The sequence below is a fragment of the Catharus ustulatus genome, chromosome 3 (genome assembly GCF_009819885.2).
Source record: "Catharus ustulatus isolate bCatUst1 chromosome 3, bCatUst1.pri.v2, whole genome shotgun sequence".
Classification (NCBI taxonomy): domain Eukaryota; kingdom Metazoa; phylum Chordata; class Aves; order Passeriformes; family Turdidae; genus Catharus; species Catharus ustulatus.
Genome location: NC_046223.1, coordinates 10,912,222 through 10,924,635, shown reverse-complemented (window position 1 = coordinate 10,924,635; position 12,414 = coordinate 10,912,222). Strand labels below are relative to the sequence as shown.

General features: G+C 49.3%; 1 protein-coding gene and 1 long non-coding RNA gene across 2 annotated transcripts in view; one reads left to right on the top strand and one right to left on the bottom strand.

The window, feature by feature from the left end:
- Window positions 1-8,498, bottom strand: part of SPRED2 (sprouty related EVH1 domain containing 2) — a 60,679-nt gene extending 52,181 nt beyond the window's left edge. Inside the window, exon 1 of the mRNA XM_033055608.1 lies at window positions 8,364-8,498. Within this exon, the coding sequence (XP_032911499.1) occupies window positions 8,364-8,410 (47 nt within the window). The 5' untranslated portion in view covers window positions 8,411-8,498. The remainder of the gene's footprint in view (window positions 1-8,363) is intronic.
- LOC116994144 lies at window positions 8,146-11,167 on the top strand. The gene is made up of 2 exons (XR_004417420.2): window positions 8,146-8,371; window positions 10,577-11,167. It is a non-coding gene; the product is annotated as an uncharacterized LOC116994144 (long non-coding RNA).
- Window positions 11,168-12,414: the final 1,247 nt, after the last annotated feature.

Genomic DNA, 12,414 nt, shown 5'->3' with positions numbered 1-12,414 from the left:
ACAGAGATTTACACTGACATGTAAGAGAGTTGTCTGTATCCCGGTCCTCCATTGCCAACAAGGCAAGCGGGGCTTTTAATACAACTTCAAAAATGAAAATAAAACTTTAAAAAGAAATCAGCACTAAGGAATCAGACATCTTGCTTTTTAGGAAATGTGATCATGTAAGGTGGCTGCATTGTTGAAATTGTGGTGAAAACTGGAAAAGGCAGGTCTAGGTCTGGCTTCCACCTTCATCAACATGCTCTCACATGCAGCTCTTTCACAGCCAACCTGCCAGCAGAGAAGGGTGAATTTCTCAGCTTGTCAACATCATCAAGACCCACTGCATGGAGCATCTAAGGTAAAATTAGGCATTCATCACCCCACTGAACCACTGGACTTCTGCCCTCAAACTCTCACCCACACAGTAGAGAAGAATGAGGGAGATGGTGAATGATGGCGCAAAGATCCAAGCGTCACAGTAATCACACAAATAAATTAAACAAAAAGTAAGTAATTGAACAAAAACTAAGCAACACATACTTCCAAGCACGCTTTAAATTAACCCAGGTAATATTTGCAGATCTCTACATAATTTTTAAGAACAAGACAGTTTGTAAATAATTGTAACCCCAGAGCCAGGTCCCCACAGCAGCAGCTGACTGTACTCATCAGTTCTGCTGACGCCTTCTAGCAGCTCTTTTATGGCATCCCTTGGATCACTGGAAAACAAAAGAAATAGCTCTCCAGTATTAGAACCTGGATACTTTTCCCCTTCACAGCCGTCAAGTTTTTACCAAGATGCATGCGGTGACGAGTTGCCCAGAACACCAATCGCTACCAAGGCATGATCCCAACTATTCACCCGCCCCTCACCTCATTCTGTCCCAACCTGAGGAAAAGCACACGCTTCCCTCTGTGCTGCAACTTGAAGCATTAGTTAGCAACCTTCTCTCAGCTCCAAGGCATACCCTTCCACTTGTAAAACCAGGTAAACAGCCAGCATGCCTTCCAAGCATTTGGAAGCCCAGGTGGGAGTGTTTGGACATGTCAGTGAAGAAATGCAGTGAGTGGAGGTAAGCTCAGCTCTGTGCTTTTAGTGAAGGGGGTCAACATGACGGGTATCTTCCTGGGCAGCATCCTCCTCAAAATAGGGACCTGCTCAAGGTGCTATGGGTTAGGAGTCATTACAGCTGCAGAAAAAGAAATGCTGCCAATATTTAAATGGAGAAAACTGGATAGAAAGGAGACACTTCTTTCACCTCATGTACGTACTCCAGAAAAATGCCTTCCACCATCAGTATGGGAATTAGTAAATAAATAAAAAGCATAAATGGTCTAGAGACTCAAACAAAAAAGGTAAATTACACAGGTGTGCTTTAGCTCAGATACTAATTGCTGCTAGTGGAACCAACTAATCCTAAACATGGACTTAATTCCTATAAAACCACATCATTTAAGAAATGTCTTTCTGCAGGTGAGGGGAGGACCAGCAAGGAGCTGATAGCTACTGTGGTGCTGCAACAGGCTTCAGTGTTTAGGGAAGAAGCTTTGTGATTTCCCACCATGTTTTGAAACTCTGACTGGTGTACGAATGCCTTCAGTGCATTTCAAGTATTGCAATGGAAACTAATCTTGCTCTCAACTACTCAAACAGGTAAGCAATGTTCTGTATTTTAATGTACAGGAGGGAACCAGCCACTTCTAGCTAGCAAGAAAAGAAGTACTGGGGACTATCCAAACAGGATGTATGTATAATGCAGTTAAAAAAGCCAACAACCTAAGTGTTTCCAGACCTCCTCAGGATTTGAGTGCATGTCCAGAACATGCTCCTGTCCTTGCTTGGCAGTGCAGGTCCCTACAAGCTGGAAGACGTGTTTCCCATATACAGGATCAAAAGATGCTATCAGATTTTACAACACATCTCCCAGTGCCATCAGCACTGTCTGGCAAAGAGCAGCAGCAGAGGTGGAACAGTGACCAACTATTAAAAAAGAGAGGGAAGTGGTTACTCTCAAGAAGGGACAAACACTTTTGTTCCTAGGGAGAGATGTACACAGGTAAAGTTCTAATGTTACTTCTGAAAGCCCATTTATCCTTTGAGTAGTTCCCTGAAGACACTAATTCTGGCTGGCATTTTTTCCTCATTTCTGTAGTACCTTGGACAAAAAGCTCTAGCTAGCAAGGAAGAAGCTTCACCACTGCAGTCATCAGGTCATGGGATGCTTTTCTCCTTGCCAGACACTGTTGTCAAAGTCCAAGCACTTTGGGCAACTCTGCAGTCCCACTTTTGGAAACATCACAGATGGGGAAATCAACTTATGTTTTTAGAAAGTCCCATAAACCCTCCTCCCCACACCTGCCAGTAAGATGTTTCCTTCCTAGCTGGAATGGCCAGCAGCAGTACTCAGCTGATAGACTCAAGATCTCTCCTCTGATTACACCTAGGAGTTGAGAAGAAAGGGGGTGGGGAGGGGGAGAATACAACAAATCCCCAAAACATAGTCCTTGAAGAGCAATTTGCAAGCAGAGAAGGGCAAAGAATAAAGTTATTCAAAGACCATAAGAACAAGCAGGCTAGAGACAAAAACAGTAATTTGGGTTAAAAATCACTTTAAACCATGCAATAGAACCTGCTGGCTGTTGGTAGAAAGGTCTCAAACAGCCTTGAAAGTAGACTTTGTAATAGTGCTTTTGACAAAACACCTTACTTTAACGTGAAGCATCTACTTCTACTGCATTGGGTAGACAGTGTTTTAGTTCACTGGCTACACTAGCTGAATGTTATAGGGATCACCTTTCCCTGATGTCAGGAGAAAATATACGGGTTTGGGTGCAGTATGAGTTGCAGAAGTCCTGCTTCCAGACAAGCATGACACGTGAAGCAATAGAAATAAAACGGGCAAGCAGAAGAATACCCGCAAGAGTGCAGAGAAAACAAAATGGAAACAGAAAATGAGATGGAGCAAAGACATCCTCCTGGACTTTGAGATATGTCCACCAACCCACACAACACTTATCTGACATCAAGCTGGAGCAGAAAAGAGGTTGGGAGCATTTGTGGGTACCAAAACTGATGGTAACCGACCTCCCAGAACTGCTGTGCTGGTGGGTAGAAGTGCAGTGGTAGTGCATTGCTTTGCTATTCTTGCTGCATCAGCAGGGCTTCTCCCTCATCCCAACTCCATCCTGCAGCCTCATGGCCTCCACTCATCCAGCAGTAGGAGCCAGCAGATGGTTTTCCTAGCCTTGCAAGAAATCCAATCCTGAGAAACCACATGGGCAAACCCAGCTTTTGCTCCCAAGAGCTGATGCAAAAACCCAAGGTGAGGGTCAGACGCAGAGAGAAAGTGGCCAGCACAGCCCAGCTGCGTTTCTCTGCAACTTGAGGGGGTCAGGTTTACAGCACTGAGCAAGCACCAGAAAAAAAAAAAATGATTAAAGGAAATTTGACAAGGAAAGGGGGTGGATGTGGGTAGAGAAATGGGAAGGAAAGAAAACTCAGAAGATCTTGGCAGAAAACCAGTAGATAAGAAAAGAAACAAAAAGAAAAAGAAAAGAAAAAAAGAAATCATTAGAAACCATCAGCTGAGTTTACTCATGGCCAAAGTGGAAGAAATGGCCAGCGTAAACAAGATGCTGGGAGATGCTGCCCTGATCTGTCTGCTGCCAGGCTTGGAGCAGGCCTCTTTCCAGTGCTGGGATTTGTGTGACAACAGCTTCTGGCTTCCTTCTGGTAGTCTACAGAAACGGGGACCTGCTGCAGTTCCTATCTCCTGTCAATCAATTCCACAGTCTATCTGTGCCTTTTTTAGTCAACTGACCTTTTCTATTTCTACTTCTTTTTTTAAATTCTAAACTGCTTTAGAAGCCTAAGTCCCCCAAAAATCAAATGCTCCACTTAGCAAACAGGGCATATATCAAAAACACAGTCTCCAGAGCTGTACTTTTAGTTTCACTGATCTCTGTGCCCTCTCCACCCCTGCACAGCTCTTGCTGTGAAGAAAGATCACCTTACGCTGTTAAAGAGGGGAAAAAAAATGAAAAATAAAAAAGCCACATTTTTCAATGAATTTGTTGTAGAGAGCAGTTCCTATGTTCATTCTGCTGGAGGGAAGGAAATTTAATGTATCCATTCCTCAAGCATGCCAGAGTGCGTAAGAAAGAAAAACGAGGGATTTAAACCAATGGTTAAGTTGTGCCTCATTCCTGAGCTCCTATTTTCCAGCCTGGTCCAAAGAAGAAGGACAACTACCATCATCTCCCTGCAATTTGGTGGCCGACAGGAAACAATTTTGTGGTTTAAATCCGGCTAACAGCAAACCAAGCCCATGTTAAGAGCGAGCCTTGCCACACAACGTACTTTTGTTTGCAGCCTCAGGATTTAATTAAACAGGTAGATAAAACCTACCTTTTAACCCATGCTCCAGGGTGTGCCTCAGCGAGATAAAAAACAGGCTGCAAAAACAGGTCAAAGATGATTCCATTGCTGGTGCAGCATCTGCACTGCACTCAAACACCATCCCACTGCATTCCTCAAGGATGGGAGCTGCACCAAAAATACTCACTTTCTTGCCCAAAGGTTGGTTTGGTTTCTCCTTTTTAGTGTTGCATCTGGGTTATCTATGGGCTGCACAGGGCCATAGGACGGTCTAATGTGCTGAGAAATTAAAAATCCAGCTCTCTTCTGCTTGCTGCAACCCTCTTCCCATATGTTTCCCTTCCAGCTGTCTGACCGAGCACCTTCTCCATACATCTTCCACCTACAACTTCTTTTCAAGCCATTTCCAAAACAGAAGTAGAAAGAGTAGAAAGGGCAAATCCCTTCATTCTTTCCCCCTTTTCTTCATCTGACAGATCTATTATTCCCTTATAAACAACAACTTCTCCCAGAGACTGAACAAAGCAGCTACTTACATGTCATATTTTAAACAGGCATGTTTTCAGGCAAAGAAATAAACAGCTATATATTGGCAATCCTTCATTTCCTGTCCTATTTGCAAGCGATAATGTCATAACACACAGTGTGTCCCATGCCTTCCTCCCTGGCTGAAACTTGCAGCAAAATAATTTAGCTGAATAAGCTGCCTTTGATACCTACAGAAAAATCACTAGAACGGGGCAAAAATGTAGTGAAAATGAAGGGAGAGAAAAATTTTTTTCGGCACAAAGGGCAAACTGCTATACTGATGGTCAGTATTCAGAGTAAACATCACGGGTGTCTGCTCAGAGGTGAAGTGAGATTTTTGGGACGGTACAATTTCTTTTCCTTAGGAGTGCAATCACGCCACATTTTGCTGTCCCGGACACCACCACAGAACCCTACACATATGTCACTTAACCCAGTTCGCTGAAAACCTCCAGGGGACCAGTCCCACTTGTGAACACTTGGCAGGAGCGCTCCCAGTTCACTGGAACAAGCCAGGAGTGCGTTACAACGGCAGGGACACTCCTGGGACACAACCTGGCCAGGGCATCGCGGCTCCGTCCCAAGCAGCGAAAGGCTGCGGACCAACACTTCCTCGTTCTCTGACCTTTTCCATTTAATTACTTCCTGTGACTTTCTTGGAACCATGCATCGGAATGAGCAGGCGGCAGCCTCCGGGCATAACTGAATCACTTTAAGGGTTCAGCTCCATTCTTCTCCTCACAGACAGAAAAGCCACGGGCAGCCCATCCAGGATGGTTTCGCAGAGGGTCGCCCACAGCTGCCCATCTTCTGCCTGAAATCCCCCCACCGCTTAGGTTCGGATTTATTACCTGGCATCCCCATTCTGCCCCCACGCTGCAACGCACGAGGCAGTGCTGGCTGAGCAAGGGGGGGAAGCAGAAAAAAAGGCTGAGATGCTGAAAGAGGTGCTCGCTCGGCAATGACAAACTGACCTCCAAGTATCGATCTGAAATGGTGCAGTTCTGAAGGGACTGATGAGTTTCCAGCATCCTAAGCCATTTGTTTCCCTTCATGGTTTTATAAATTATCTCGAAACTCAAAGTCTAATTGAGCTGCTCTCAAGAAACTACTAAAAAAAAGGCAAAAAAAAAAAAAGGAGGGGGGGAAACCCTTGTTATTTACTTGAAGTGGGTTATTTTAAAAGGCATCCTGACAGTGGTCCTTTTTTTTTTGTAATCTGGTTGTTAACATTTGCTCACAGTGCACTCAGTGAAACAAGAATAGCTATGCAAATTAAATCCAGATATCTAGGGCAAATAGCGTGCTATACTACCATTGTTCTGACAGCTTGAGAAAACTTACCAGGAAAGACTGTCCTTATTTCTTTTAACACCATATATATTGGAGAAAAAAAAAAATTCAAATCACTTCACCCACCACTGAAATGAAAAAACAACCCATGAGTCACCGACTTCGGCAACGCTATCAATCAATGCAAGGCTGGAAGCAAGGAGCTTACAGAGGAAACCATGGCTTACCTAAAACACCTCGCCGTGCCCTACAAAGCCAAGGCCTGCACTAAACTGACAAGCCCAACCACTTGGAGATGCCACTTGGGATGTGCACTGAGCTAAGGACCAAGAGGCATCGCTGACCCTGAATGCCAATACATCCAGACCCCAACAAAAAAGCTTTCAGTGGCCCCGGAACGAGTTGGGTGCCAGCTCACTGTGGTCACCAGCACTCCCCAAGGGACCAAAGCAGCGCTGTTGGCTTGACAGGTGACCCCAGGAGAGGTGGCATGACCCAAGAGCTTCCATACACATGAAAACCACTAGCTGAAACCTCTGTTAGCATGGCAGGGCAGTAGCACATGGAAGAATTCACTCCAAATTGAACTGAAGCCTACAGTGAAGGAAAAAATAAACCCCAGCTAACCTTCAGAGCCAAGTGCTTGGTGTTTTACACCAACACTCACTTCTGCACTGAGCCCTGCAGAAAAACACATTTGGAGCAGTATCTTGCCTCAAGATGAAGGTTGGCAAGCGCCAGATTTTTGTCCACTGAATTTGGTTAGGTTTGGCCCTGTGTTTTCAAACCCAGAGACAGGGACCCACTTCTCTTCCTCTTGTCCAATTTACAAAGTTAAAAACAAACGAAGAATAAGGTTTTTATTGGAAATGAGTTGGTCAGCGTTTTTCCAGCCTGTTAGGTCATGGAAATCTGCATGTAACTACTTCTTTTTTGCTATTTTTTTGTGTTGTTGTTTGTTTGGTTTTGTTTTTTTTTTGTTGCGAGAATCTAACCAACTTCAAAATAACCACGATTTTAGAAGCTACATATAAACATATTTATAGTCTCTTCATTAAAGGTTGCCAGAATAATTCCTCCCAACACACACATTGGGGCCAGAAGCCATTTCCTTTGCCACTCATATTTCTCCAGTAAATTGCCCTAAAATAAGTTTACCACGACAAAGGTGCAAGCGTGGCACATGCCACCAATTATGATTTCTTCGGACCTCAAAACCGAGCCAAAAAGTTGCACAATTTCGATGTTGTTTTATAAGCCCTGCAAGGAGTCGTTTTAAAGCACGGTACATCCTATGGCGCTTGGCACCAGCCCAGTCCTGCACGCCAGTGAGTCATTCCGCTTGACTGTCAAAACCCCGAAGGAGATAGCCAGGAACAGCCCTTGGGCCAGCACGGCGTGAAAGAGCCCTTCCTGCCATTCCACTGCAGTAGCTTTAGGTTTTATTTTGGGGAAGAAAGCATTAAAAAAGGGAAAAGGGCACCGTCGGGCATTTTGAAAGCCTCGGTGCGGCCTCTCGGAAGGTTTAATAGCGGAGAGGCGGCGGGAGGGCTGCGGAGTGGGGGTGGGCGGCGGGGGGTGACGGTGAATGGAGAGGCCGCCGGTGACCGGGTTTATGAATGCGGCGTCATGTGACGGCGGCGGCGGCCGCCCTCCTATTCACAAAACGGCGGCGGCCGGGGCGGGGATCCACGACGTCGTGTGTCCCCCCCCGGCCCCGCTTCCCGACCCCCCCAGGCCCAGGGCTGCGGGGCGGGGGCGCGCACGGCTCCCCCTTCCCCTCCCCGCTGCTTCCGCCTCCGACCGCCCCCGCCGGGCGCCCCGAGCCGCTCGGCTGGGGTGGGGAGCGGCGGCGGCGCGGGGATGCGCCCCCTCCCTGCGTTGCCCCGGGGCCCCGCACCCCGGCGGAGCCGCGCCGCCCTCCCGGGGGTTTTTATGAATGAAAGGGCCGTATGCAAATGAGCGCGGCCCGGGGGGAGCGCGAAATGGCGGATGCGCGGGTGGGCGGCGCGCACACGAACGCGCGTGTCCGCGTCCCTCTGTCCGCCCGCGGCCGGTCCGTCCGTCCCTCCGTGCACGGGGTATGGGGATGAGCGACCCGCACCGCTTCTCGCCGGGGCAACAAAGACTGCCCCTGTTCCGTGCCCCGCACCCCCCCGCCGCCCCCGGCCCCGCTCACTCGTCAGGGTAGGCTTCCTCGGTCATCTTCTCCCCGTCTAGGCTCATCCCTCGCCGCGGGCGGCCGGGCTGCGCCTCCGCATCTTCCCGAGCTTCACATGGCGAGGGAGGCCGCGCCGCGGCGGGCCGGGGCTGGCGGCCGCGCCGGGCCCGACGGCGCGGGAGCGCGGGCGGCGGCGGGGGGGGAGGGAGAAGGGGGGGACTACGGCCGCGCTCGTCGCCGGGCGGCGGCGGCCGGGGGCGGAGGAGGAGAGGCGGCGGTCAGCACGCCGCGGGGGCGCGGCGGGGCGCGGCGGCGGCGGCGGCGGCGCGGGGTCCGGGCCCGGGGGAGCGGCGCAGCGCCCGGGGGCAGGCGGCGGCGCCGGGCCAGCCCCATGGCCGCGATCACGCCATGGCGGGGCGCCGCGGGGGGCGGCGGAGCGGGCAGGGAGGGAGGGAGGGAGCGGGGAGCCCCGGCAGGAAGCGGCGGCGCTGCCGCGGCCGCCGGGAGCGGGCAGGGCAGCGCCGGACCCGGGCGGGAGGAGGGAAGGGAGAAGGGAGGGAGCCGCAGCGGCGGCGGTGGGGAAGGAGGAGACGAGGCCGGCAGTGGCGCCGCCCCAGCCCGGCCCCTCGAGCCCCCGCGGCGCAGCGCAGCGCCCGGGGTGCGGTCCCGCCGCGTTCGCCTCCGCCCGCTGGCGCCGCCCCCCGCGCCGCAGCCCCCGCGCCCCGCCCGCCGTCCGGCGCTACTCTCGGCCGGGCCGGAGCGGCGGAGCCCGCCCGGCTGCGGCTTGTGCTATACGGCCCGGGCCGGCCCGGCCCGGCTCGCCGGGTTCAGCCTCACCCGGCCCCGCTCAGCCCTGCGCAGCCATATTCAGCAATACCTGTCTCAGCCCTGCCAGGCCGCGCTCAAGAAATCACAGAATCCATTAGGTTTGAAAAGACCTCTGAGATCATCGAGTCCAACCTGTGACCGAACACCGTGTTAGTTAGACCGTGGCACTGCCACATCCAGTCTTTTCTTTAACGCTTCCAGGGGCAGTGACTCCACCACATCCCTGGGCAGCCCATTCCAATGTCAAATTGCTCCTGTGAAGAAATTTCACTTAAGGTCCAACCTTAACCTTTCGGTGCAACGTAAGAATGTGTCCTCTTGTCCTGTCACTGGTTGAGTTGGAGAAGAGGCCAACCCCAAACCTGGCCACATGCTGCTTTCAGATAGTTGTAGAGTGATAAGGTCACCCCTGAGCCTCCTTTTCTCAGGCTGAACAACCTCAGCTCCTTCAGCCACTCCTCACGAGACTTGTGCTCCAGACCTTTTGTCAACTTTGTTGCCCATCTCTGGACATCTTGACTCACCTCGATCTGACTTTTCCCTGTCTGGCTAGGTTCAGCTCAGCCTGGTTCGGTTCAGCCCAGGGCAACTTGGCTCAGTGCAGCTCCTCGTTGTGGCTGATGAGACCCATAGGAAGCGTTTCCGTACCATGATGCTGTGTGCCCAGTGAGTTGTCTGGTAGCTGGTCAGTAGAAGCCCAGGGAGCCAATGTTGCCCCCACAGCAGCATGTCCCAAGGTTCAGGTGCTGTTTTCTCACCACTCTTGTGTCCTTCCCATCCCACCTTGCCCTCTACGAGAGCTCAAATCGCCCCTTAGAGCCACATTCAGAATTGGTGCGGGGTGCATGCTGGTAACATTGTGGGTAGCTTTTTTCATAGGTCAGTTCAAATGTTTTTTGCTGCAATGAACTGTAAACACTCTACCAACTTGTGTTGTGTTCATAGCTACATCATGACATCTGCCCTCAGGACTCGCTTTGTCCACAGAAGAGGGGTAACAGGAGCAGACTATTGAAAAGATAGTTTGGCCCATGAAGTTGAGTAACTAGCTGTGAGTTTTGGTTTTGCTTTCTCCATGAGGTCCTCTGTGATCGGGCAACCCTGGGAGAAGAAATGTGTCTGTTCCACCTAAGCACATCACCTTGCACTCCAGCTTTTGCAGGCCCCTCCACTGCAGCATCCCTTTCCCACTGCAGATGGAGAGATGTGCCACGTCTGCTCTCACTGCATTGGGATATTCAATCTTGATATGGCTGCAGTTCCTAAGGGAGTCACATACTGATTTAAATTTCAAGTCTAGTCTATGGGATTTAATCTTGAAGGGGCCTTCAGATTTTGGTGTGGGAATTGTGTTTCTGCTCCGCTGGGTTTCAGTTTCTAAGTGCTGTAAATTTTCTTTTCAGGAACAGAAGTGGAAACTCAGAGAGAAATCTGTGGACTGCTAGTAATGAGATGGAGACAAGAGCTGATGAAAGCTTTGAGGTCTTCTCCTCAGGGAGAAGCAGCATGTCCGTTGGATGTGGTACCAGAATCTGCAGCTTTGTGGCACAATATTATAGTAATGCTCCTGTCACTGCTAGAGGTTTGGCCATAACAGCAGATAATGTGTGAGAGTGCAAGCCTGCTGCCCTCCCTTTGGCAGACTGTGGGTGCTCTTTCAGTTGGCAATGCTGCCTATCCCCCCCACCCCCTTCCCAGCCATTCCTTTGCAAAGCAGTTTGTCACCCCCTGGGCTGTGCTAATGCATCCCCCGCTGAGGAGTGACACTGCTGGAGCTACTAAATGGTCCCAACTCATAGTACCCCCAATACCTCTTTCTCTTGGAAAGTTATTCAAGGATCCAGCTTACAAAATGGCATGATAAACATCTAGGCAAAGCTGAGCTGGCAGCAAAAGGAAGTGTCAGGGCAGGAGTGAGCGGTTGGGGGTAAGGAAATTGCAGGAACATCTTCAGCTGCTCTACAATAAAAGACCATATGTAATGGTTTGACACATTTCCATCAATCCTATGTCTTTGTTTTTCCCCAAAGGATGCTGAGATTGCACAGACCTCTAATATCCTCAAAATCTTTCATACCAAAAAATTCTGTGATTAGCAGGAACATTGATATGCCTGGAGTGGGGAGCTTGGCATTTAGCAGTTGTTACGGAAGCAGAATTGGGGAGAGTTATAGCCATGTGAAAAACCAAGGGTACAATCATGTAATTAAAAGGCCATTATAATGGTTATACCTCTGAGGAGGACTGGGTATTAATCACTGTCTGATTAATACTTGAGAGCTTGTCTGTGTGATCTGGATGTATTTTTATGTGCTTATGTTGTGTGTGCGCATATTTACCCCGATGGTGAGAAGCAAATGTGTCTGAGGCTTGGAAGCTGAAGTCTTACTTGATCTAGCTCCTTGAGTCATTTCCTGTGGATTTGCAAGATCTCTTATTTGATCTCTGCTTTCACTGTCCTGCCAACTTGAAAGCTGCTGAGTGATTTATTCGTTTAATGATTTCTCTCACTCGCTGTACAACCCTCTTACTATTACTTTCACTGAAGTATTGAATTTTATTTTTCTAATATTCAGGTTACTGTGCTGGTTCTTGTAAGTAGCATGTTTGAGCTGACTGACTTTTCTGAATGAAAAGGCGCTCTCTCAGAGGTGTGATTTCTGTTTGTGCGTTGTGTTGTTTGTATACAGAGCTTCTGCTCAGACACAGAATAGCGCTTCCCTGTGATGTGATCGTTAAGGTACCTAGAATTAATTAGCCTTTGGTGGCAGAGCTTCAAGGCAGCAGCTCCTGCATACTAACGATTTTGCCTGCTGTGATTGTCCTGTGTTCTATATTCGAAAGAAACATTTAGTTTTGCAGAGTAATACTTTGGCTGTTGCAGAGAACCTTATTTCTGCTTGGGTTGGAATAAACTTCCCTGAGTGCTGTTACACCTTCAGCTAACACTTATTTAGGGTGAGAGCTACTGAAATTTGAAGTGTCAGAGTTTAGGATGGCATTTAGTGCAGGCTTGCAACGTAGCCTCTGCCTTCATTTATTCTCACTTGTAAAACCTTTCAGCCTTTGAGCTGAAATCTTCCACATTGTTGATTTAGGAACCTAAATATGAATGTTGGTACCCTGTTGAGTGTGCTGAATTCAATGATTTTTCCACTGACTCACTTGGTGACTTTGAATGAGCAAGGAGTGGAAGTCAGCAGTCCTGAATCATGCCATCCTCCAGACAATTTCCCCCCTC